Source organism: Agelaius phoeniceus, chromosome 5 (assembly GCF_051311805.1).
Source record: "Agelaius phoeniceus isolate bAgePho1 chromosome 5, bAgePho1.hap1, whole genome shotgun sequence".
Classification (NCBI taxonomy): Eukaryota; Metazoa; Chordata; class Aves; order Passeriformes; family Icteridae; genus Agelaius; species Agelaius phoeniceus.
The window spans coordinates 22,554,634-22,576,348 of record NC_135269.1 but is presented as its reverse complement, the minus strand read 5'-3'; the positions used below and the strand labels follow the sequence as shown (position 1 = coordinate 22,576,348).

Genomic DNA, 21,715 nt, shown 5'->3' with positions numbered 1-21,715 from the left:
GGCAGATGGCCCCAGGCAGTCAGGAGCAAGGCAGGGAAAGGACCCCCTTCATGATGTATCTGCCTGCCTCATAGGGATTTTAGTGGGCAAGTAGCAGGGTGGAAGTGTGCCAAGGCAATTTACTTGGCTATGAAGCTTTCCTTCCAGAAGAGCCATGGCTGAGAAGCAGACACTTTTTGAACAAGGTAACTGGATTTGGGATGGGTGATTAATAACCTTTCATAACCCACAGTTTTAGTGTGGGAATAGTATGTCAGAGCTACACAGAGAAGCTTTGTTCCTACTTTCTTCTCATATTACTTACCTCTTAATGCACGCACGCACTCCTCTCTGCTGTCTCCAGTCTCTTCATGCAAGCTCTTCAAATGAGTAGCTAAATGCAATAGGTACCTTGGAGGCATCAGACACAAGCCAGATGGATGCAGAAGAAGCCAAACTTGGAGGTAGACCTAAAGGAACCCACCTACCTGCCTTTCATTTACTCAGATATTTACTCAGAACTGCCTCCCAAAGCATCCCAAATGTTAATCCATCGAGGGCTGGCCTCAAGAAGCAACTCAGGGAGAATCCTTTGAGCTTGGTCCTTCTTCCATGTGTTCACAAATATCTGAAAGTTCATTCAAATCCATCTGGAATAGACCTTCCAAGACATGACTTGGGGACCTGACATGGTGACTGCAGGTCTCAGCCTGGGAAGGTTTGGTCTGGAAGAGCTCTCTTGCTCTTCCCAGAGGCAACAGCCTCAAGTGTGGGTGGCTCCATTTTCCCCTTGCCCTTCACACCCAGCTGCTCCAGAAGCTGGGTTCAGGGTCAGGGTGGCAGGAGCTTACCCAGGCTGCCACAGCATTTGCCACTTTTCAGACTTGGGCTCCAAATGCTTCTGCTGAGGGGCCAGTGAGCCTGAGCACCTTTGTGGGTTGACATCTGGTGAGGAGGCCCACAGAACCACCATGCCTACCCACGCGCATCATGCAGACAATGCATTTCTCCTTTCTGGACAGACTGTGCCCATCAGTTCTGTGTTAATGGCCAGTCAGTGCAAGTGTCCAGAGGGAAATGGAATGGAGGATAGGAGAAAAAAATTGTGGGAACCCCAGGAGACATAATGAAATTGTCTTTCACATGGGCAACCCTGTACAAGAATGGACAACCTGATCATTTGAGATACTAATTAATCAGTGGTCATGGTGAAAATTATGATGTGGCTTGAGGAGTACCTCTCTGGAGTGGTACTCCTGTTGTCAAGAGGAGATATGAGTGATGAAAATAAGAGCCTGGTAGACATCCCAGCTAACAAAAGACTTGGAAGATGTCACCGGCCCCTTGTTGAGATGGTCTTGTTGGTCATGGAGAGTGTGAAAAACGGTGTCCCATAACTGAAACTGGCGGTTTCAGTTTCTACATACACCAGCCTGATGGAACTGTGTCCAGCCCAGTTTCCCTCACTTATGGTGGAAGATTTTCCTCCCCCAGCACCAGGGTGTTTTGCTGTTGAGCTGCATACACACACTTGCACCGAGCTTCTTGTAGCCTTGGTCCGTGAGAGGACACATGAGCAGGCCTGACACAGGTATGCAGAAACAAGCACTCATATGGAGAAAGTAGATTAAGGACTTTTGTTCTAACACCAAACCAGAACAAAAGGATGTATCCTGCCCACAGAATTAGAGGGCAATGAATTCACAGCTGAGAGAAACAAATACTTTTGCAACCCACACCTAATCATCCTGCCCTGATGCCCTCACTGCTGGGATCCAGGGAGGCCATGCCAGGGGAAACACTGGGGTCTGATGCTGTAACTCACAGTTGTGCCTGTGATGCTGAGGGAGGGGACGCTGACACCTGTGCTTGCCCAGAGCCTGGCTCCCATTCCCATCCCGCCTCGCTCCAGGCGGGCAGTGCTCTCCCGCCTGTCTGCAGCAGGAGTCACGGAGCTCCTGGGGCTCTCCTCTCGGAGTGAGGCGTGCTGGGCTAGGTGGGCATCAGGCCGGAGCCTGACAGCACACCCCACATTCCTGTGCAAATACACGTGCGAGTGTGCAAGGAGTGGCCCTGGGCATTTCCCAGGCGTGCACACCCGAGTGGGCATGCTGCCTGGGAGGAAGGCAGGCGGGCACAAAAGGTGACGCAGAGGGCAGCTGTTCCTGCAAGGCAGGTTTTGGTGTTCTCATTTGTTCTTTTTCTCTCTTGTTCCCTAGGGAATTTTAAAGGTCTGTGTAAGCAAATCGATCACTTCCCTGAGGATGCAGATTATGAAGCCGATACAGCAGAATATTTCCTCCGTAAGTCCACAGGCTCTTTTTGCAATGGCTCGGGTGCCTTTTGTTTCTGAACCCAGGGTGGTGGAGACACTGGGACCTGTGAGGCTCAGTGGAAACCCCAGAGCCTCATCACCCCCTAAAAATTACTCCACTCACTTCCCAGGGGCTCTGCCCATGAAACAGTGCAAACTCGAACTCACAGAAACAACCAATGGCATTTTTTTTATAAGCAGCAATTAACTGTGATATAAAATCAGAGTCTTAATTCAAACCCACTGAAAAGCTGCTGATTGAGCCTAAGGTCGGACTGGCCTAGCTGGGGCAGTGTGTGTGTGTGAGTGTGCATGTCCTCCTAAAGCAGAGAAAGTTATATTTCCTTATCTGATACTCTGGTGGCACCAGACTTAAGAAATTAGCTGGATTTTGTCTGAGGATCTCTTATTGCTGTCTTCACCTTTCCCCAAACACCGCTTCCCTACAGAGACTGCAGGTCTGATCTTTTCTGGTTTTAGTGATGGGAGCAGGCAGCAGGAATAAGGACAGCAGAGCCCTTGGAAGAAAAGACCTGGTGCTCACCCAGAGGCCCTAGGAGAGGTGCTGAACCCTAGGCACAAGGCATGTCTGTAATGAGACCTAGTCTGAGCTTCAAGTCCCAGCTGAGATGTGTGAGTGAAGCTCACACCGCTTTGCACAGCAGCACCCTGGCCAGCAGGACAGATCCACACCATGCATTGCCCTGTCTGGTTGCCCTCCCCAGCCAGCATTTCCACCCACCCTAGAGGCAGGTCTTATTCTTCCTTCAGCACAGCTGAACAGGGAACACTCCTTTTAGGTCTCCACCTTGCTATCCTGCCCTCCCTCCACAAGCCCAATGTCTTTTGACATCATGAGATCTTCTCCCAACAGAAATTTGAGATAAGTGCTTTTGACCTTCCAAGGTTAATCATCAGAGGCTTCCAAAGACCGGGAGTCTTTCAGAATAGCTCCTTGTCATCCGGGTGTGCTCCAAGCCAGATGTGGAAACCCAGCCCTGCGGCAGGGATGAGAGAGATAATTTCAGATCTGTGAGGCTCATTTGTATGTGAAAAGAGGCAGATCTTATGCTGCTTCCTCTTGGTTTCTCAAACAGTCCTTCATCCACTGTAAATTGTAAATAACTGAGGGAGATTGCTTCTTTCAGCTGCTTTTCTGCAGCACTGGTCTCTTAATTGCTGCATGGTGCCTGAACAGCAGAGCTGAACACAGAGGTTTGATCCGGTTTGGCACAGGGATGCCAAAGGTTTGCAGGCTGCCTCCGAGGGCAAATCAGCCATTGCAGAGCTGCTTGGGAGCAAAGAAGCTGCTTGAAGCATCAATTGCACTTCAGAAAAAAAGAGTTTGGGGAAGGGGCCAAACATCACAAGAAGGACGGGTTTGTTCCCTCAGAGAGAACAAGATCTGAAGACAAAAATTGGCCCAATGTCAGGACCTGACAGTGTCCCCAGGGTAGAGCCCTTTTTAAGAAAGAATCAGGTTCAAAGAGGGATTTGGCAAGTCAATAAAGGATGATTTGGGTCATTCCTGAGGGAACTGGGATTTCTGCTGGCTTAGACCTGCCTGAAGAAGGACTCCACTGAACAGCTTCTTCCCAGAACTTCTGTCAAACCGGAGTCCCTGGGTGCTCTGCATGGGCAATGCCTGGTGGTACCATCAGAAACAGCTAGGAAGTCGTTTATCTGTAACAGAGTAGGCAATTCCCTCATGCCCCAGGGGACCAGGACAGTGATGGAGCAGGGTCCATGGCCTGGCTAGAAGGTTTTAGCCATTATTTCTGCCAGCCGTCCACATAAGGTGTCTTAGGATTTTTGAAATCAAATGCCTGTTATCAGAGAGGAAGCAGAAACATCCCTGTGTTTCCTTGCTAGCAGACACAGGTGAGTTTAGGGAGCATATGCCACCAGCCCCTTTTCTTTAGGCCACAGGCTCTCGAGCCAGGAAGGCTGAATGATATTCTCCTCCTCTCTTGCTGGCATGGTCCCCCTGAAAGGCTGAGGAAGACTGCTGTCCTTCTCCATCACATGACACCTGCAGCTTCCCATGTCAGTCAGCAACTTTGGGTTCTCCCCACAGATGTGAATTTCAGAATTAAGACACAGATAAAACTGATGTAGTCAGGACCAGGTTACAGGACTGACCAAGCATCCCCCTAGAAAGCCTCTCAACAGTGGGTGTCTGCTTGACGTTTGCTTCCTGCCATTTAAGCTTCCCATCGTGAAATGCCACCTTGTTTTCCAGAAGCTATTAAGATGGTTATTACTGTTATCCTGTTCCCTGAAACACAGCCAGGCAGAGCTGGAAAGCAAGCAAGAGAGCTTTCTCCCTGCCTTCTGCATTCCCCATGCACAAGCAGCGCACTAGGCCCCCCTCAAAGAGCTGATTGCTTGAGCCTAGCAGGATCCAGAGGCCAACAGGGTCTTTGAAATGGGGTCTCTGCTCACTTAGGGAAAAGTCCTGCATTTGCTTCATTGGGTTCATTCTTGCAGGCAAGGAAGGATTAGCTTTCATCCCCCCTCCCAGATCTTTGCTCCACAAGCAGAATTGCACCAGCCCGTCTGATACCTTTCTTTATCAAGCAAGGCTTCATTTCACACTTTAACAGCTTATTTTCTCTTGTGAAGGGAGGAGAGAAGGCCTTCCTAGTTAAAAAAAAATAGGAATATTCGCAACGCAGACTCAGGCAGAGCTCTGGCTCCCACCGAGCCGCCCACGAGCGGTGTGTGCGTGTGTGCCCGTGTGTGTGGGTGTGCGTACACACAGACGTGGCCTTTCACTGCAGGAACACGAGTCAGACCCCCCAGAAGCTTTGGGGTATGTTTTGCATGCACATACGAGCATATACGTGCATCTGTGCATCTATGCCATTGCCCTCTGCTGGCTGAGCTCTTCCCATATCGACCGATGGAGAGTGTGCGTGTGTGGGAGCTGGCACATCCAAACCATCACTGCCCTCTGGAAGCAGCCCAGTCATTTAATCACTAGGTTAAGCCCCGCATTTCAGCACACAGGGCTGGGACTGTTTCTTCTCAGTCCTCACTGCAGCTGCAGAGCAGTGCATGGCACCACGAGCTCCTTCTCAGCCCTAAAAAAAAAAAAAATCTCCTTGAGATGCTCATGCCCTTTTGGGAGGATTCGAGATTGAGCAACTCTGCAGGAAGCATTTGGGTTGCTGTTCTTTGAAGTGCAGGCTTGAGCAGCAGAGCCCTGCAGAAGGAGAAGCTGAATGGTGCCTGGGCTCCCCCTCCAGCCCACAGTCCCCCAAAAAACAGAGGAAAAAACAGTGTGAGGGGGCACAGACAATGCAGGCAGGCTCCCAGCCCAGTCACCAGCCCCACAGCCTCCTCTGCCTCGCCATGCAGAACCACCAGCTTTGTGGCAGCAGCAGTGGCCAGGGCATGGGAGAGTTGCTTTGGACCACTCTCTTTTTCTGACACACTTTGTTTCTCTCTCCTTCCCTCCCTCCATCCCCCAATGCCTTTATCTCTCCTTAAATTACTCCCCTACTGCACATTGCCCTCTGTCTCTCCCCTTCACCCCCACCCACTAAATGCGCTTGCGTGTCCCCCTCACTCCGGTGTCATTTCCATGCCCTCTTTTCCTCTCTCTCACACCTGTGTTGTTCTTTCTGCCCTGCCCTCCCTCTCTCCTCTGCAGGGGCTGTTAGAGCCTCTAGTATTTTCCCGATCCTGAGTGTGATTCTGCTTTTCATGGGTGGACTCTGCATTGCAGCCAGCGAGTTCTACAAAACCCGACACAACATCATCCTTAGTGCCGGCATCTTCTTCGTGTCTGCAGGTAAAGGGGTGCACAGAGCCTGATGCCCCAGGGGTGGGCTCCAGGGCTTGGGGGGCTGCCCAGCCAGGACATTGGGGTACAGTTGCCTAGGCAGGAGTGTGTGCATTTCCCAGCCCTGATAAGTCTTATTTGGGCTGAAAGCAGCATCACAAGGACGCCTCTCCATCCTGCCTGCTCACCCAGCAGAGGCAGGCAGGCAGAGGCTTTTCCTCCTGCTTGGGAGCTGACAGAGGGAGAGTTTCTCTAACATCTGACATCTCTCAGGGACCAGGAGTGTGGTCCAGGGACGTGGCAGGCACATGAGGAGGGTTTGCCAAGGCAAACTGTCCATCCAGGAGGGGATTCAACCCCTCAGCCCCACCACTGCCATGTGTGACCTTCTTGACATCTCCTTCTCTCTCCCCCTCCGGATGGCTTGCAGGTCTGAGTAATATAATTGGCATCATCGTATACATATCAGCCAACGCTGGAGACCCCTCCAAGAGTGACTCCAAGAAGAACAGCTACTCCTACGGCTGGTCCTTCTACTTCGGGGCCCTGTCCTTCATTATAGCCGAGATGGTGGGAGTGCTGGCTGTCCACATGTTCATAGACCGGCACAAACAGCTGCGTGCCAACGCTCGTGCCACGGACTACCTCCAGTCCTCCGCCATCACCCGCATCCCCAGCTACCGGTACCGCTATCAGAGACGCAGTCGCTCCAGCTCCCGCTCCACCGAGCCTTCACACTCCAGGGATGCCTCTCCCGTCGGGATCAAAGGGTTCAACACCCTGCCATCAACAGAGATCTCGATGTACACCCTGACCAGGGACCCGCTGAAGGCAAGCACCACCCCCACCGCCACCTACAACTCCGACAGGGATAACAGTTTCCTCCAGGTTCACAACTGTATCCAGAAAGAGAACAAGGACTCTATCCACACCAACACAGCCAACCGCCGGACCACCCCGGTATGAAGCCGTCGCCAGGAGCTGAAAATGGGGCAGGAACGGGCAGGAGGAGACGGGGGTGGGCTGCAGGGTGGGGAGGGTGGAAGGGGGCAGGGGGCAGCAGGGGGGTGGGGAAGGAGGAGGTGGAAGCGCCCCTTGGTGGAGTGGGGACCTTCCCAATGCAAAAAAAAAAAAAAAATCCACAAAAAAAACCAACAAAAGCAAACAAAAAACTGACAAAAAAAAAACAAACAACAACAACGAAGGAACAAGCAGATAAGCAGACAAACAAGTGAGTGAACAAAAAATCAAACAAACGAAAAGGAAACATGAGGAAAGAGACAACAGTGAAAAAAATTCTTTAAAAAAAAAGCAAAAGAAAAAAGAAAAAAAAGAAAATCCTTAAAACTGAGAGAAAGAGATTTAAAAAATAGAAATAAATTTAAAAGAAAATGCATGATTTCCCATGTACCATTATTTTAACATTTAATAAAAACAGATTAAAAAAATAAAAGGGAACCAAGAAATAACAAATGACAATAAATCAAGTGGGAGGAAGAGGAGGAGGAGGCAGCTTTTTTAATTTTGGGAGGTTTTATTCTTTCATTTTATGGTTTGTTCCCCACTTACCTTTAACCCAGCACTGGCTTCTTGGGGAACAGGGAATGGGGGTTCGGCTGCCAGTGACTTCGGTGTCCTTGGGCCAGTTATGCAGGATCCTGGGTGCCGGAGTTAGCCATGACCCACTCTGTTCCCCTGAGACCCACGGGGATCCACTCCATTCCCCTGGGATCCGTGGGGATCTGCTCATCCTCCACAGATCCACAGGGGTTTAAAGTGACCCCAGGGAGTGCAGGAGCTGATGCTGAGTCACCCTCCACAGTGTCCCCAGGGGGGTCCCCACTTCCCCAGCCCTGGGGACCCTGGGGTTAACGGTGACAGTGCAAAAAATAAGCAGACACAGTAAATAAAGACACACACACAGAGACAAAAAAAGAAAAAAGGACAAAAGAGGTTTCTTAAAAAAATAAAGTGGCAATTTTTTAATAAAACAACAGCTATAAATAAATGTAAATATAATAAGTGGATTTACTTGCAAGAACAACAGATAGTATTTTTTTCTTTTAATTTTTGTTTTCTTCAGCTTTAAACTGTGAACAAAAAGAAAAGAGGCAGCAGGGAGCTGTGTGGGAGGCACAGGTAGAGGGTGGGGAGGGCTGGCGGAGGGCAGCTGGGGCTCCCATCCTTTCAGGGTGATGATGCTGTGGGGGGGACACACATGGGATGCTGTGGGGGGGACAGCACTCGCGCACACGTGTGCCCACGCTCACACACTCTTGCCCTGGTGGGCGCACGCTCTCCTGTGAATGCTCCAGAGGCTCCCCAGGGTGGCCATGCACCCCTCAAATCTGCCCAGATCCCCCTTGGGCCGCATCAGCGGGGCTGCAGCCATGCAGGGGCACGGTGAGGCCGCCCAGCCGCCCCTGAAAGCGCTCCCGTCCTGGCCTGGGCACAGTGAGCACACCCCGAGCCAAAGCCGGCCACAGACTGCCCGGCCTCGATCCGTGCCCCTGCCAGTGCCCGCGGCAGAGCCCCCGAGCCGTGCCGGAGAGGTGCCAAGCCAGCGGGTGTCCCCACGCCCGCCGCGCTGCGCCCTCCTCTTCCTCCTCCTGGGGGTCCCCGACCGCCGTGGTGCCCTCCGCAGCAGCAGGGCAAGGCCAGCTGGGCCCCCCCAGCCTCCCCGGCCCCTGGCCTGGCTGCCGCCCCCTCCCTCCCTGGCGCCCCTCAGGGAGGGGAAGGGGGCACCGGGGTGCCAGCTTTCCTTTCCATGCAGCTCCCTCCGCGGGAGCCGCTGCCGATGGAGGCGGGAGGGGAGGTGGCACAGGGGTGATGGGGTGCCCCTGTGACACCCACAGACAGCGGCCAGCCCGGGGCGAGGACAGGAGGACGGGAGCCCTTTGGGGCTGCCCCCGAGAGCAGAAGCGCCCGGGGCAGGCACAAAGCCGAGAGTTTGCAGGATGGGGCCGCTGAGCCCTTCGGCAGCTCAGACCCACTTTTCGACTTTTTGTCCGTCCCCATTCCTGCTGCTCCAGTTTTAGGAGCTGCGCAGTCCCCGCTCCAGGTCCCAGCGGGGGTTCTGCTGTAAAGCAGCCAGATCCTCCCCGCACCCCCGACCCGCTGCCACTCCACCCTCCCTTCCCCGCTCCGGGGTAGGGCGGGGAGCAGCAGAGGGACGGGGTCACCCCCAGAAACGGCATCACGGGGCAAGAGGCGGATGCGAGCGCCTCGGCTGGCTGTTCAGACCCCACCCCACTAATGACATCCCCTCCCGTGGCCCCCCAGCCCTTTCAGAACGATTCACAGGGGATATTCACCCCCTCCAATGCCTCCCGAGGAATAAGTCAAAGCCAGTTCCCCAGATTCCAGCGTAGAGGGAAGGTGGCGTTGGGGTTTCCATCCCCACCCAACACTGCTCGGAGCTGGGGAGCATTCACAGGGCTGAGCGCGCCCCGGGGCCAGGAGGGAAGGGGAGAGTGCGGGAGGGCGCCGGGAGAGCGTGGGCAGGAGGCAAGGGCTGGAAGGGAAGAATTTTCCCCAGGGTGTTGCTCATGTCCAGCTCAAACCAGTACAAGAAACCAACCTCCATTTCCTTTATTTCGTGGGTTTTTTTCAGACTGTTAAAAAGAAAAAAATTTTAAAAAGAGAAAATGACAAAAAAAAAATCCTGGTACATGAAATAAAGATTTTTTTTTTATAACTTGGTCCTTGTTTATGTGGATTTACTGGGGGGGATTTGTAGTGCCTGAAGAGTACCACAAAACCCAGCAAGAGAATGTACTGCTGTGGACAATTTCATCCTCATTGGAAATTCAGAGGATGGGCTTGCTTCAAGATAGTCTTCGAGATACAGGAATGGATAAGGCAAGAGAAGAGTGTTTTGCCAAAACTTTTTATTCTAAGTAAGTGTGGGTAAACTTGAGTCATACATGGGCTTTCTCTGCTGCCCTCCAAAACACCTGCTCCAGCCTCTCTTTAGCTTCCAGCATCTCCCCTCCTGTTCCATTCTTCCTGGTGTGGAGATACCACAAAGGCTGATGCTCCAAATCCTACTGCAAACAGTGGCTTTCATGGCAAGCCGAGAATTGCCAGCAAGGTCAGAATTTATACACACTGGAGGGCTCAAAAAGGAAAAAGAAAGTGACTCCAGCATTGTTTTGGGGTTTTGTTCAGCCACTCATGGCAATTTCCTCAGTAGTTGGGTTGGCAGTGGGTGCCTGGTAGAAAAGCTCAGGTAGGAGCTTGGAGAGGGGGAATAACTTACAGCTGGACATGCAGACCGAGAAACAGGTAAGGTGGCAGCAGAGCAGGGAGGCGAGATCCCCACAAAGGGGACTAGGCACATCCCCTCACCTCCCACTCACCATTGGCAGCAAGGGTGTCACCAATGAGCTTCCCTTCACCCCGCACTGGGCTCTCACTTCCCATGAGACCCTCCGTGGCTTTCTGAAGCAGACCAGAATCCCCATCAGCCTCTGTGACTGCTACCTCAGAGGGATGACACGGAAGGACAGCCATCTGAGTGACAAAGCTTCTCTGTGTGTGACCCACAGCACACAAGTGAGCTGGATGAGCAGGTCAGAGCAGGGCAGTTAATTTGGCAGCAGCAAGGAAGGCACAGCTGGCTCCAGGAGTCCCAGCAGGTGCTGCTGGGTCGCACTGTGATCACAGCACTGCAGTTCTCCCTGCTGCCCAATGCACCTCACACATGCTGATACCTGTGCTCAGCATCTCTACCCCCTGGGCAGCACCAGTGGGTCTCCACTCTGGCCCTCACTGCACCCCCTCTAGCACAAGCTCCTCCAGCTCATCCCCCTCCTTTGGGCCCCTGGTAGCACCTAACACCCACCCCAGCATTCCAGCTGGCAGGATGCTCCACTGCCAAGGTATCGGGGGCACCCGCCGACCCATTTCTGCTCCTCCTCCAGGGACCCTTCCCAGCAGCGTCCTCACCAAGAAGGAGGGCACAGGGAGGGGATAGGCAGCAAAGCAGGCCAGGAGCCTGTCTGGGGGACACCAGGGAGCTCCTGGCCCTGCCACATGCACATCTAGGAGGCACCTGTCTTCCCACCCCATCTAGTGCACAGACCCCAAAACTTTCTCACCTCCTCCTCATCTCCTTGCCTGGTTCTGAAGCCTCCCCCCATGCTGAGTGCTCCTGCTTGGGCATGGGTGGGATAAGCTGAAGGAACCTCCCTGCATATCCTCCATCCACCCAGTGATGTTTCCAATCCTGGACTGCTTCAGAACTTGGGGCAAGAGTGTGCTCCCTTATCCTCCTCAGTGCCAAGTGAGGCACTGGGGAGATGTGGCTACACTTCCCACACAATATCCTGCCTGGAGTGAAGGGGGTGCACAGCTCGCCCCCTCCACACAACTCCATGAGGGGTGCATTTCCTCATAGGGTGCAGAGGCTTCTCCCCTTCTCTGGGATGAGGCAGCGAAGCAGCTCCGGCCTGAAATTAGGTGTGGGGAATTCTCTTCAGACTGCGCCAGCCTCCATGCCATAGTAATTAGTACTAATATTCAGCACTTATACAGCACTTTTCATGTTCAAAGCACTTTGCAAACATTAACTAATTAATGTCATATTAAGTGATGTCTTAGAGGGGCAGCATCGAAAGCAAACGACTTGTGCGTGGGCAGAAGCTCTCATTCCCCATCTCTCCCCAGGCACGTTAACACTTAGGTAGGTGAGAGACCCTAATATGTTTTCCTGCTCCCCTCCTAGTTCTCAGTGCTCCCCATTCCACGTGATTGCCTCTCCCACTGCTGACTGTGTGCTCTGGCAGGCCCTGAGTATGCCAGGGGTGAGCAGGGCACCAGGGTCCTCTCCTCCACAGCACTGAGCCACTGAGGCCTCGTGACTGAGAGGTCAGTTAAAATATTTGGGTTGGAAAAGTTCCTGCCCCAGTCCCAAGCCCCAGCAGTGGGGAAGGAGAGACAGCAGGCCCCTTGCAACACAGCCAGAGTGGAGATGGAGCAGGCAGAGTCTGGTCCAATGCCTTCAGCCAGGTCCCTGTCATGCCCCGGCCTTGTGACCTCTTTGGGGCCAATGGTCTTTCCCTGCTTTCAGGTGCCAGAGGAATGCATTGTCTGGCTCTGCACAGGGATGATTTTGGACAGTGCCCCTCCAAACCTGAGGACACACTCTCAAATGCTGGCCAGGGATGGGTAGAAGGCAGGCAGGGCATCTGCCAGAGAGAGTGCTGCCCTACTGAGACAGAGCAATTTGCAAGGATGGCTCTGGCAAAGGATCTGAACTCCAGAGGGCCTGCAATGCCCAAGGGATGCTGGCCTGCACTGGCAGCGGTGACAGGTCTTCTATCCCATGAAGGCACAGCATAGCTGGAGAGGAGGCTCCCTTTGGGGGATGGTGTGGGGCAAGGGAGCACTTGCTGCTGAGTAATGCCCAGGCCCTCACATGTGTGGGTCTGCTATCAACATGTGCTTGCTGCTCCTCTGCTGCCTCTCTCATATGGACCACAGCCAGAGCTGGCTGTGTTTTGCTTCAGTGGGAGACGCTCTGAGAGCTCCTCATGTGGGGAAACCCAGATACTTGGCTATTAAATTAACATCGGGCATTTAACTGCATCATTCAAATGGTTTAAACACCCAGGAGTGGTAATTAGTAATTATGGTTTGGTGAGGGAGGATATTAAGTCCCAGGTATGGAGCCCAGTATTTTTCTCTGCAGATAATTTTTAGTGCCAGATGACTACAGAGAGAGGCCAAGCGTCAGACACGCAAGCCTGCTGTCTTGCTTGTGTGTGAGGACTGCCACAGGGGAAGGAGACAGCCACACAGCTCGCCTTTCAAAAGCCAAGCACCGAGGCCAAGGACACAGAAAGGTTTGAGAAGCAGAGCTGATGGAGGAGGAGGGTCTGTGAAGAGGTACAGTCAACATAACTAAAGCTGCTAGGTGAGCAAGGATGGCAAAGGACAGGCTATCTGAATGGCCTGGAAGTATTCCCAAAGGTAGAGGTGGGTCCAGACATCTTGGCATCTCCTTCCCAGGGCCCTTCCAGTTGCTGGGGCCTTCTCCCCTCCTCTCCCCAGGCTCTTCTGGACACCTTCTGGAGAGACAGAAAGAAGAGGCAGCAGTTTTGGTAGGGAATAGTGGCAGATGGAGGATAAAATTTGAGTAGGACCTATGCAGATTAAGCAGATGTGAATTAAATGCCACCAGCCTGAGTTTTACCTCCAAGAGTGGGGAACAAGTCACCCTCACACTAAGCTGAGGCATGGAGCTGGACCACACATGGGCTGCTGTGCAGTGTGCAGCTCCTCACCCAGGCAGGGCATTTACAGAACTTCTGATCAAACCAAGCATACTTGTACCACAGTTTGCCAGCTCCACAGAGCTCCAGAGTAGCTGTGCAACCAAGATGCCCCATGGAGATGAGAAACTCCCCTCCAGCCCGAGAGAGGGAACAGGGTCCTGCCACCCAGACATGGCCATAAAAAGACCTTTAGCTGGGGATCTGTGCCCACAAGGGTAGGGAGGACATCTGTGATGTCCCAGTGTCCATGGTGACTATGCCTTACTCAAGCCATCCACCACTGGCCCATAGAGGGGTGCTGAGAACCTGCCAGACATGGGAGCCACACTGAGGACCCTGACAGAGGATCCAGGACACCCCAGTGGGCCATGCTGTTTCCCACAACTGCAGCAGCAAAAATTGGGTGACTGCCTCCATCTTCCTGGCTGCAAATCCCAGCTTTGACCTGGCTCTGGCAGAGCCAACACAGACGTGAACCATTCTGGCAGAGCGTTGTCACTTGTGCCAATTTTACACCGTGGAGAGGAGTAACGTGCGAATGACGCCAAACCCCGCTGGCCTCGTTTCGCTTGCCCTTTATTGAAACCTCCGGGCCTTGCACCCTGAGCTCGGAGCGAGGAGGGTGCCACGGTTGATGGACGCCTCGAGGGCCGGGCCCCGGCAGGCTCGGCATCCTCTGCAGCGGTCAGCTGCTGACATTGCGGAGCGCCCGCAGTGGAGGAGCCGGCTGGCCGACACCCGCGGCTTCAGCAAAGGGGTCAAGATGCACGGCTGTGGGCTGAGTCCCAGAAACAGATCCACAAGGGCAAAGTACGGGGCTTGGGAAAGGGTTTTCTCTGCTGCTGCTCCTCCTGCTGCTCCTGATCCCCTCGGGGATGGAAAAAACAAGGGACTTTGCTCTCTAGGGACCTGTCAATCAGAATCTGCCAGCACGGTTTAATTTGCTGCATTTATGCCTGCCAGGGGCGCCGGCCGGGCTGCCTGTTCCTGAGCAGGCAGTGCCATCCCGTGGGACGAGCTCGGCACAGCAGCGGAGCCTCACAGCCGCACTGTGCGGGAGCTGGAGCAGCCCCACAGCTTCCAGGGAAGATGCAGCGCTAGGACCCTTGCCCGGTGTCCCCCTAGGGCACAGGGGTGGCCAGCAGACTTTTCCGCTCTTCCAGGGCTCCTCACTACCTGCCTTCCCTCATTCCCCCTCTCCTGACAGCATCTCAGAGGGGACACAGGGACATAATTTACATGGGGGTTCAGCTTAGACCCACCCGTAATGGGCTCCAGCCAGCACAGGGGGACGTATTATTTTAGGAAGGGAGGGCAGACAGCAAAGCTCTTAGTGTGAGCTTGGTGTGGCCATAAGGTAGGAGGCAGCATGGCCCAGGAAGCTGCTTATCATCAGCAAGTCCCCCTGCTTCTCCTACTCTAAAATCTGCAGCTCTGACTGGTGCCTGGCCAGGGATCATCTAGGAATGTTTAATAGGGTAATATTTCATGCATGCATTGAAAAGAATAATTCCACAAAGCATTTCCAAGGCCAGGGAGCCCCATGGCTGCCCCATGTCTCCTTCTGCCCTTGCTACTCTCCCTCGAGTATCTGGTGCTGCTTGTGGATCCTTTGGGGAAAAAGGGGTGAAGGGAAGGTTCCTTCCCAGCCCTAACCCCTTCCCATCCCCTACAGCAGGGGCCAAGTGCAAAGCCTGGGCCTGACCTTGGGAGTCAGCTGTGACCTTGGGAAGTGCCTGATCCAGAGGAACAGGCTGCAGACAGGAAAAAGGAGAGAAAGAAAGACCTTGGACTGCTGCAGTGGGAGCTTTCTGGAGCAAGGCTGAGAGTGCGCATCCGTCCCAGCTGCCTCGGGGTACCTGCTGCCCAATGGGGGACATACGCAGCACAGCTTTGCCAGAAGGGACAAAAGCACCCGGCTGACTCCTCCAAAGACAGAAGAGAGCAGATGGCGCTGAAATCTGCTCAAGAGGAGAGGAAGGAATGGCCCCGAGGCTCCGTACTCCCTGTACCCTCCGCACTCCCTGTACCCCGAGAGGCACATTTGTCCGCGGCCAAGCGTGTCGGCCAGCCCTGTCTCTGACTTACCAAGGAGCAGAGAAGGGAATGGCTACCATGGACTTGCTGGGCTGCTGCTTGTTGCCTTTCTCTTTTGTGGGGACCTTCCTGACAGTCCCTGGGAAGGGAACAGTATGTTACACATAGGTAGCATCAGCTTTTGGCTCCTTACTGCCTTGAAAGTAGGTCTTGTGCAAATAGGGTTCAACTGTGTTTCCTAGCAGAAATTGCTTGCACTCTTTTTCTGCCTCCCGATATTCTGCTTAGACCTCTTTTCCTGGCTGGCATAAACATTAAGCCTTCCAGAGAAGAGACCAGCCAGGCAAGAGCACTTGCACAGCATGTTTAGCCCCAGAAGATTCTGATTTTTCATGGAAGTTACTCTAACACTGATGATGTTGAAGGAAATAACCATGAGTGCTTATGTGCTGGGCAAGGGCCCTTGCGAAGAAAACCCATGTTGCCCATAGCTCTGCTCACATTGAGATCCTTCTGAGGGCAGTGCAGCATACGAGTCAGGCACTGGATAATCGCAGGGCACAGAGCAGGGCTCCAGCAGGTGAAAAGCAAACCGCTAACTCAGTGGTGAGAAGGCATTGTGTGCCTTCCACCTCCCAGGGCCACATCCTCCTCCCTGCTGTAGATCTGGCTGCATCTATGCAGCATTTCCCAGCAGCAGCCTCTGTTGACAGGGTTCCCCATCACCATAGCTTGTATCTCCTTCAGTCAGGCAGGGAATCTTGTCCCTCCCTGCACAGCATGGAGGTGACAAGTTCCCACTGCAGAAGCTCACTGGTGTCACCTAGAAAACAGCCACAGAGCAGGGATTTGCAGCTGAGCCTGTGGACTCTCAAGCTCATACCCCAGCCACTGCACCAATCTTCCTCTCCTGATGCAGGCTTGGAGCCAGCAGGGACGCTGCTGGCGCCAGCTGCTCTAATTGAGCTTTGTAGAATAAACTTGTGGAATTAGCCTGTTGGCTGCTAGGATAAAATCCAACACTGAATGCAGATCAAAGGAGACAATCTTGCTGACAGTTTGAGGGAAGGCAGCGGGCCCTGGGCTCCTTCTGCAGCTCTGGAAAGGGCAGTGCTCAGCAGCCAAGGGTGAGGATGCAGCATGACACACACACTGTCTCTTTGGCAATTCATGTGGTCCAGACCCTCGAGGTCAAAGCTACAGAAACCTTGGGAGAGGTCTGACACTGGTGGCAAAAATAGTCAAAAAAAGGCAAGAGACAGCACTAATTCACAGAAAGACAATTTTTGGATACACCAAATTTTGTGGGTTTTCCTGGTAGCATGGAGGGAGCAGACAGCTCTGAGCCCAGCCTACAGAAGCAGTGGGGTTTAAGAAGGGGAAGTCTGTCCTTGCTCAGTTTCTGTCTGTCTGTGAGGACAAGACAATCCAGCCCAGCAGCCAGGGAGAGCTCAGCACAGCAGGAGGAGGAAGAGGGGGAAAGCCTCACAGTGAAAGCACTATCTGCTACCAAGAACAATAAACTCAGCACATTCCTTTTGTGGACCTTACCAGACAGCCAGGGCTGGTCTGAACACACACAGCAAATCTGCCAGGTGCCACCTGCTCCCAGCCCCACCAGATTGCACAGGCAGCAAATTAAAAATCAGATTCACTGCACATACACAGTAATGCTGTTTCATGGCCATTTTTCCAGGATTCCTGAAAATCCAATAAAGAATTTTCCTGGAAATCCAACCAGAATTTCCTTGACAAAGCTGGTGAGCAACCACCAGATGAGAGGACAGGTTTATAGTTCAGCAACCAGGACAACAGTGAGAGGAATGAAGCTCTTGGAAAGGAGGCCAAGCATTGCAGCAAATCACCTGTCCTGAGAGAACAGCAGGCTGAGGAGGCAGATAAAAGTGCCATGGAAAAGATGGGATGCAAAGGGGAGGGCCAGGGAAGGAAGGAGGGCTTCCCAGCCTGTGAACATCAATCCAGGGCATGAGCCAGTTCATACATGGCCAAAATTGATTACAACAAAAGCCCTGGAGGAGTAAGCTTTGCTGCTTTAAAGATGATGACAATGACTGCAGAAGAGGAATCTGACCTGAGGAGGTGTGTGTGAACATCAGGGTTCCCTGCAGTGGGAAGGTGTTAAGGCTGAAGACTATTTCCCTTGGTTTCTGGGTTTGTCAAGAAGCACGGGGCAGTGGAGACTAAGCATATGGCACAGGCATACGGTGTGTTTGGTCTTTAGTGAGGAACAGGAACCCAACTGTCTATTTTTGATGCATTTCTTATAAGAATGAGAAAAAGAACTACTGGAAAATTGTGCTTTAATGTGAACATTAGTCTTCCAATCCTCTTTAATTTGAAGTACCATCATACAAGCTGCAAAGCAACTCATCTTAAGGCTTTCCAAAGCTTTTTCAAGGCAGAGGTGATCTATTTTCTAGGAAAGGCCCCTAACAGGTTGGGTGCTTGGACATGCTCTCCTTCACTTAAACCTGGCAAGCCCCTGGTAACACAGCCTGAGCTGTGTATTAGCCTCTCTCAGCAGGAGGAGGCTGCTCTACGCAGAGCCAGCTCATGGGGTGACAGCTCTCCAGCAAGCCCCAAACTGCAGAGATGGATGGCAGAGAAGGTTTTGGACTGGAACATCTACGGTGCTGGAATGAGCCCCTGTTTTATGGGCCTGCAAACACCAGCACAGAGCCCAAAGCCAGAGAAGTGGGAGACAAGAACAGAGAAACAGATGGGAGCAATTTATCTGGCTGTTCTCATGAGCATCTTCCAGGGAAGAGTGATTAGCCTTATTAACTGATTAAATGATTAATTAACTGATGAACTGAAATTATGGATCAAGGATCAAATGATTGCAAGGTAAGTGTATTTGGAGTACTTTTCCAGGAAGCGATGTATTTCACGTGCCTTTCATGAAAACCAGAGGCCAGGAGGGGAACTGTTTGCAGCAGCAGCAGAGTGTGGAGTCAGCAGGACAGGAGCAGAGGCACAAGGAGCTGCAGGGCCCCAGCAGGACACGGGAGGTACAGTGCCTGGTGTGAAGTGGGAAGCGGGACAGACCTACTCCCTCTCCTGGGAAATGTGACCTGAGATAGGCTGAGAAAGTTGGTTCTGTTCAACCTGGCGAAAAGAAGGTCTCATGGAGATCTCATAGCAACCTTCCAGTATCTGAAGAGGGACTACCAGGAAGCCAGAGAGGGGCTCTTCATCAGGAGCCGTACTGATAGAACAAGGACTAATGGCTACAAATTGAAAGAGGGAAATTTAGGCTGGATATTAGAAAGAAATTTTTTACTGTGAGGGTGAGAAGACACTGGTTGCTCAGGGAAGTTGTGGATGCCTCAACCCTGGCAGTGTTCAAGGCCAGGCTGGATAAGGCCTTGGGCAATCTGGTCTAGTGGGAGGTGTCCCTGCCCATGGCAAGGGTGGTTGGGACTAGAGGATCTTTAAGGTTCCTTCCAACCCTTAACACTTTATGATTCTAAATGTGGCAGAAAATCTCCCCTGCTTAAGACTGGATTCTTTTTTTTATAGAACTCTTCTTCTCCTTGCTAAGAAAATGGGAGGTTGGATTCATGCCCAGGGGAGCATTTATCCCAGTGGCACCAGCCACTCCCTATGCATGCCATCTCCTCCAACCCACACCTATATCCAACTGTGTCACCAGAAAAGGAAATTTGAAGGGCTGAGACCAAGCTGCACAGGATCTGCCATCTCTGGTAGACAGCAGCAGCACTACATTCTCTGCATGCACCTCATGCAGGCCTGGGAATGAAGAGGAAATGGAGGAAAGCACAGGATTTTGTTTAATCAGTCTATTTCTCTTCATTCCTTCATTCCTAAGTCTATTTCTCTCTTTGGAACTTCTTCTTCTTTTCCTCACCATCTCCTAAGCTGAGTCTCTCTGAGCCCACAAAGCCAGCTTGGGGGGACAAGGGACAGGCACTGTGGAGCTGGCATCCCACTGAGCCTCTGCAAGTGACAAGGGAGGCAGTTCCAGCTCTAATGATGTTTGTCTCCAAAAAGGCTGTTTAGGTGAGACAGTTACAAATTGTATTTTATAAACTGTATTTCTATAAGTGGATTTTTTTTATTTTGCTAGCGGGAAGAGGCACTTTAATAATCTCACTTGTGATTAATGGCAGGGTGTCTTGTCAAAGCAAAGACCGCTGCAGCTTCGGTTCTTTCTCGAGGAGCAATCACAAGTGGAAAATAAAGAAGAAAATGCACAACCTCTCTGCCTGGAAAATATTGATCTAGACTCTTCCTAGGTAAAAGATACTCAGTAAAATTCTCTAAAGAGTTTTTTAGCCTGTGAGCTGAAGAGATTTGTAAACCAGATCCTGCTCTTTTAGGGGTAGAGAAAATTTCAATCACTCTGGCATGAGAACATTTGGGATTTAATGATTTATTGTCCTCATTCCCTGAGAAGAAATACTAACCCAATTACAGAGACAGGGACCCAAGGCACTGCTGTATTAAATCACTGGCTCATGGTCTCCTAGAGAGGCTGTAGGGCTGAATCCAACTTCCAGCCCTAGGTCTGCCTCCAGCAGGTCCAAGGAAGCCATCAGGGACAATGGGAAAGCTCAAATATCACACTGTGAACACAGCAAGGACAACTGCAATTCCCATTCACCATCTTCACCCATCTTTAACTCTCAAAGTTAAGTGGTTTCTGTAACACCCTCTAAAAACAAAATGTTGGTTGAATGATCATACAACTACAGCCTGAAAAGTACCTGATTTTCCACAGCATCATTGCAGAGTTTGGAATAAATTTTTATTTTAAGAAGTTGTATGTGTGAGAAAATGAAGAAGCACATCATTAAGTCATGTTTCCTGTCCTAGCATGTGATTTTATTGACATATTTCTTGTCCAGAGTCCTATACATCTGTTCCCTATTAAAGTCATCTCTTAACCTCTATCTCCATTTTTATCTGGGAAAACAGGAATTTACCAACCAGACCTCAAAGTAACTCCATCATATGTATGTACAGCAAACTTAACCAGATGGGAACTGCACATTAATAGTTGAAATCTGTATTTGACTAAGCTGAGAATCAATATTTTTCCAATACATGATTTGTAAATTAAGTTGAACTCAAGTTTTCTAAAGGGAAAAAAAAAAAAAAAAAAAAAAAAAAGGCAAGTCATTGACACCAAAACGATTCCCAACAGGCATTTGCCATAGGGCTGAATACCTCTGCCAAGAGAAGTTCCACAGTTCCAGAAGTGTAGCCACCATTAGCACTGGCGATGTTTCTGACCCCACCATTGTCTGGGCTGCTGTGCTCTGCTGAGCCTTCACCACACACAGAAAGCCAAGTTTTCCTCCTCTTTATGACATCTGGGTACAAAGTGAATGGCTTTTGTCACACGTTACCCCCAGCTTTTACACTTAAAAACCAAACTCAAGCATTTTAATCACCGGGGCAAATTTACACTATCCTTAACAATACTCTCCTTCACTCCTGCATATTTTTTCTCTATTAAGTGGCAATTAAGCAGGAATGAAATTTTGGTAAATGATAGTATTGTCCCAAAATTGGTTTTTTCACCCAGCCTGCAAGAGGCCAATCCACAGACATAATCCAGATATTTGATTTATTTACAGTTCTGCATAGAAAGAGGTGCTAGCTGGCAAATCCACAAAGCCAGCACAACAACTACCAAAACTTCTCATTCTTTATATATTTTGGCAAACGAAGGCAGTAATGACCCTTGGCTATAAGTTGCCTAGTTCTCTTTTTAATTAGTGTTCTGTGTTCTATTGGTTAATGGGCCTCTCCCTGCTCATGCTAATTAGTCTGCATGCTCAGTATCTCTCTCCTTTTGAGCTGGTGGTTTCCTGGGTCAGTGGCCATGATCTCCCCCTGCCAGAATTACCTTTTACTCAGTTGGAGCTGATTCAGCACAGCTGCTGAGCTGTCTTTATTAGTTTCTTCCTTACCTTGGGGGTTCTTCCAAATGTCTTTGTGGCTTGTAAATTCTGCATTCTTCGTGTCCACTATCTGTGGTACAACCCTCTTCCCAAGCTTTGTTAGCCTCCCCTGAGGTCACTGAAGAACGTTGATCCCTAAACCTTAACAAGGCAGTTCTACTGTCAAGTAATTTGTCTTTCTAACACCTGAACATCACTTGGAGCTTGTTTGTTAGTTCCTGTTCCACAGATTAAACCTCTTTTCTTGCTGATCAGAGTTGAAAGTACTCAAAGATCAAACATTAAAGAACAACTTCTCTTAAGAAATTTTTTTAATAGTTGACATTTTGCGACAACGCTGTCGCTTTACGGCAGCCGCGCT

At 51.3% G+C, this 21,715-nt stretch overlaps 1 protein-coding gene and 1 long non-coding RNA gene across 3 annotated transcripts in view; one reads left to right on the top strand and one right to left on the bottom strand.

The window, feature by feature from the left end:
- Positions 1-7,277, top strand: part of CACNG2 (calcium voltage-gated channel auxiliary subunit gamma 2) — a 52,630-nt gene extending 45,353 nt beyond the window's left edge. For both annotated transcript variants that reach the window (XM_054631770.2, XM_054631769.2), the window contains 3 exons: positions 2,199-2,282; positions 5,952-6,092; positions 6,514-7,277. In XM_054631770.2, the coding sequence (XP_054487745.1) occupies positions 2,199-2,282; positions 5,952-6,092; positions 6,514-7,049 (761 nt within the window). In that variant the 3' untranslated portion in view covers positions 7,050-7,277. The remainder of the gene's footprint in view (positions 1-2,198; positions 2,283-5,951; positions 6,093-6,513) is intronic.
- A 319-nt stretch (positions 7,278-7,596) lies between these two features.
- On the bottom strand, positions 7,597-21,685 carry LOC143694113 (uncharacterized). The gene is made up of 2 exons (XR_013182343.1): positions 21,364-21,685; positions 7,597-13,156 (listed from the first exon to the last, which is right to left on the bottom strand). It is a non-coding gene; the product is annotated as an uncharacterized LOC143694113 (long non-coding RNA).
- Between the last annotated feature and the right edge of the window lie 30 nt (positions 21,686-21,715).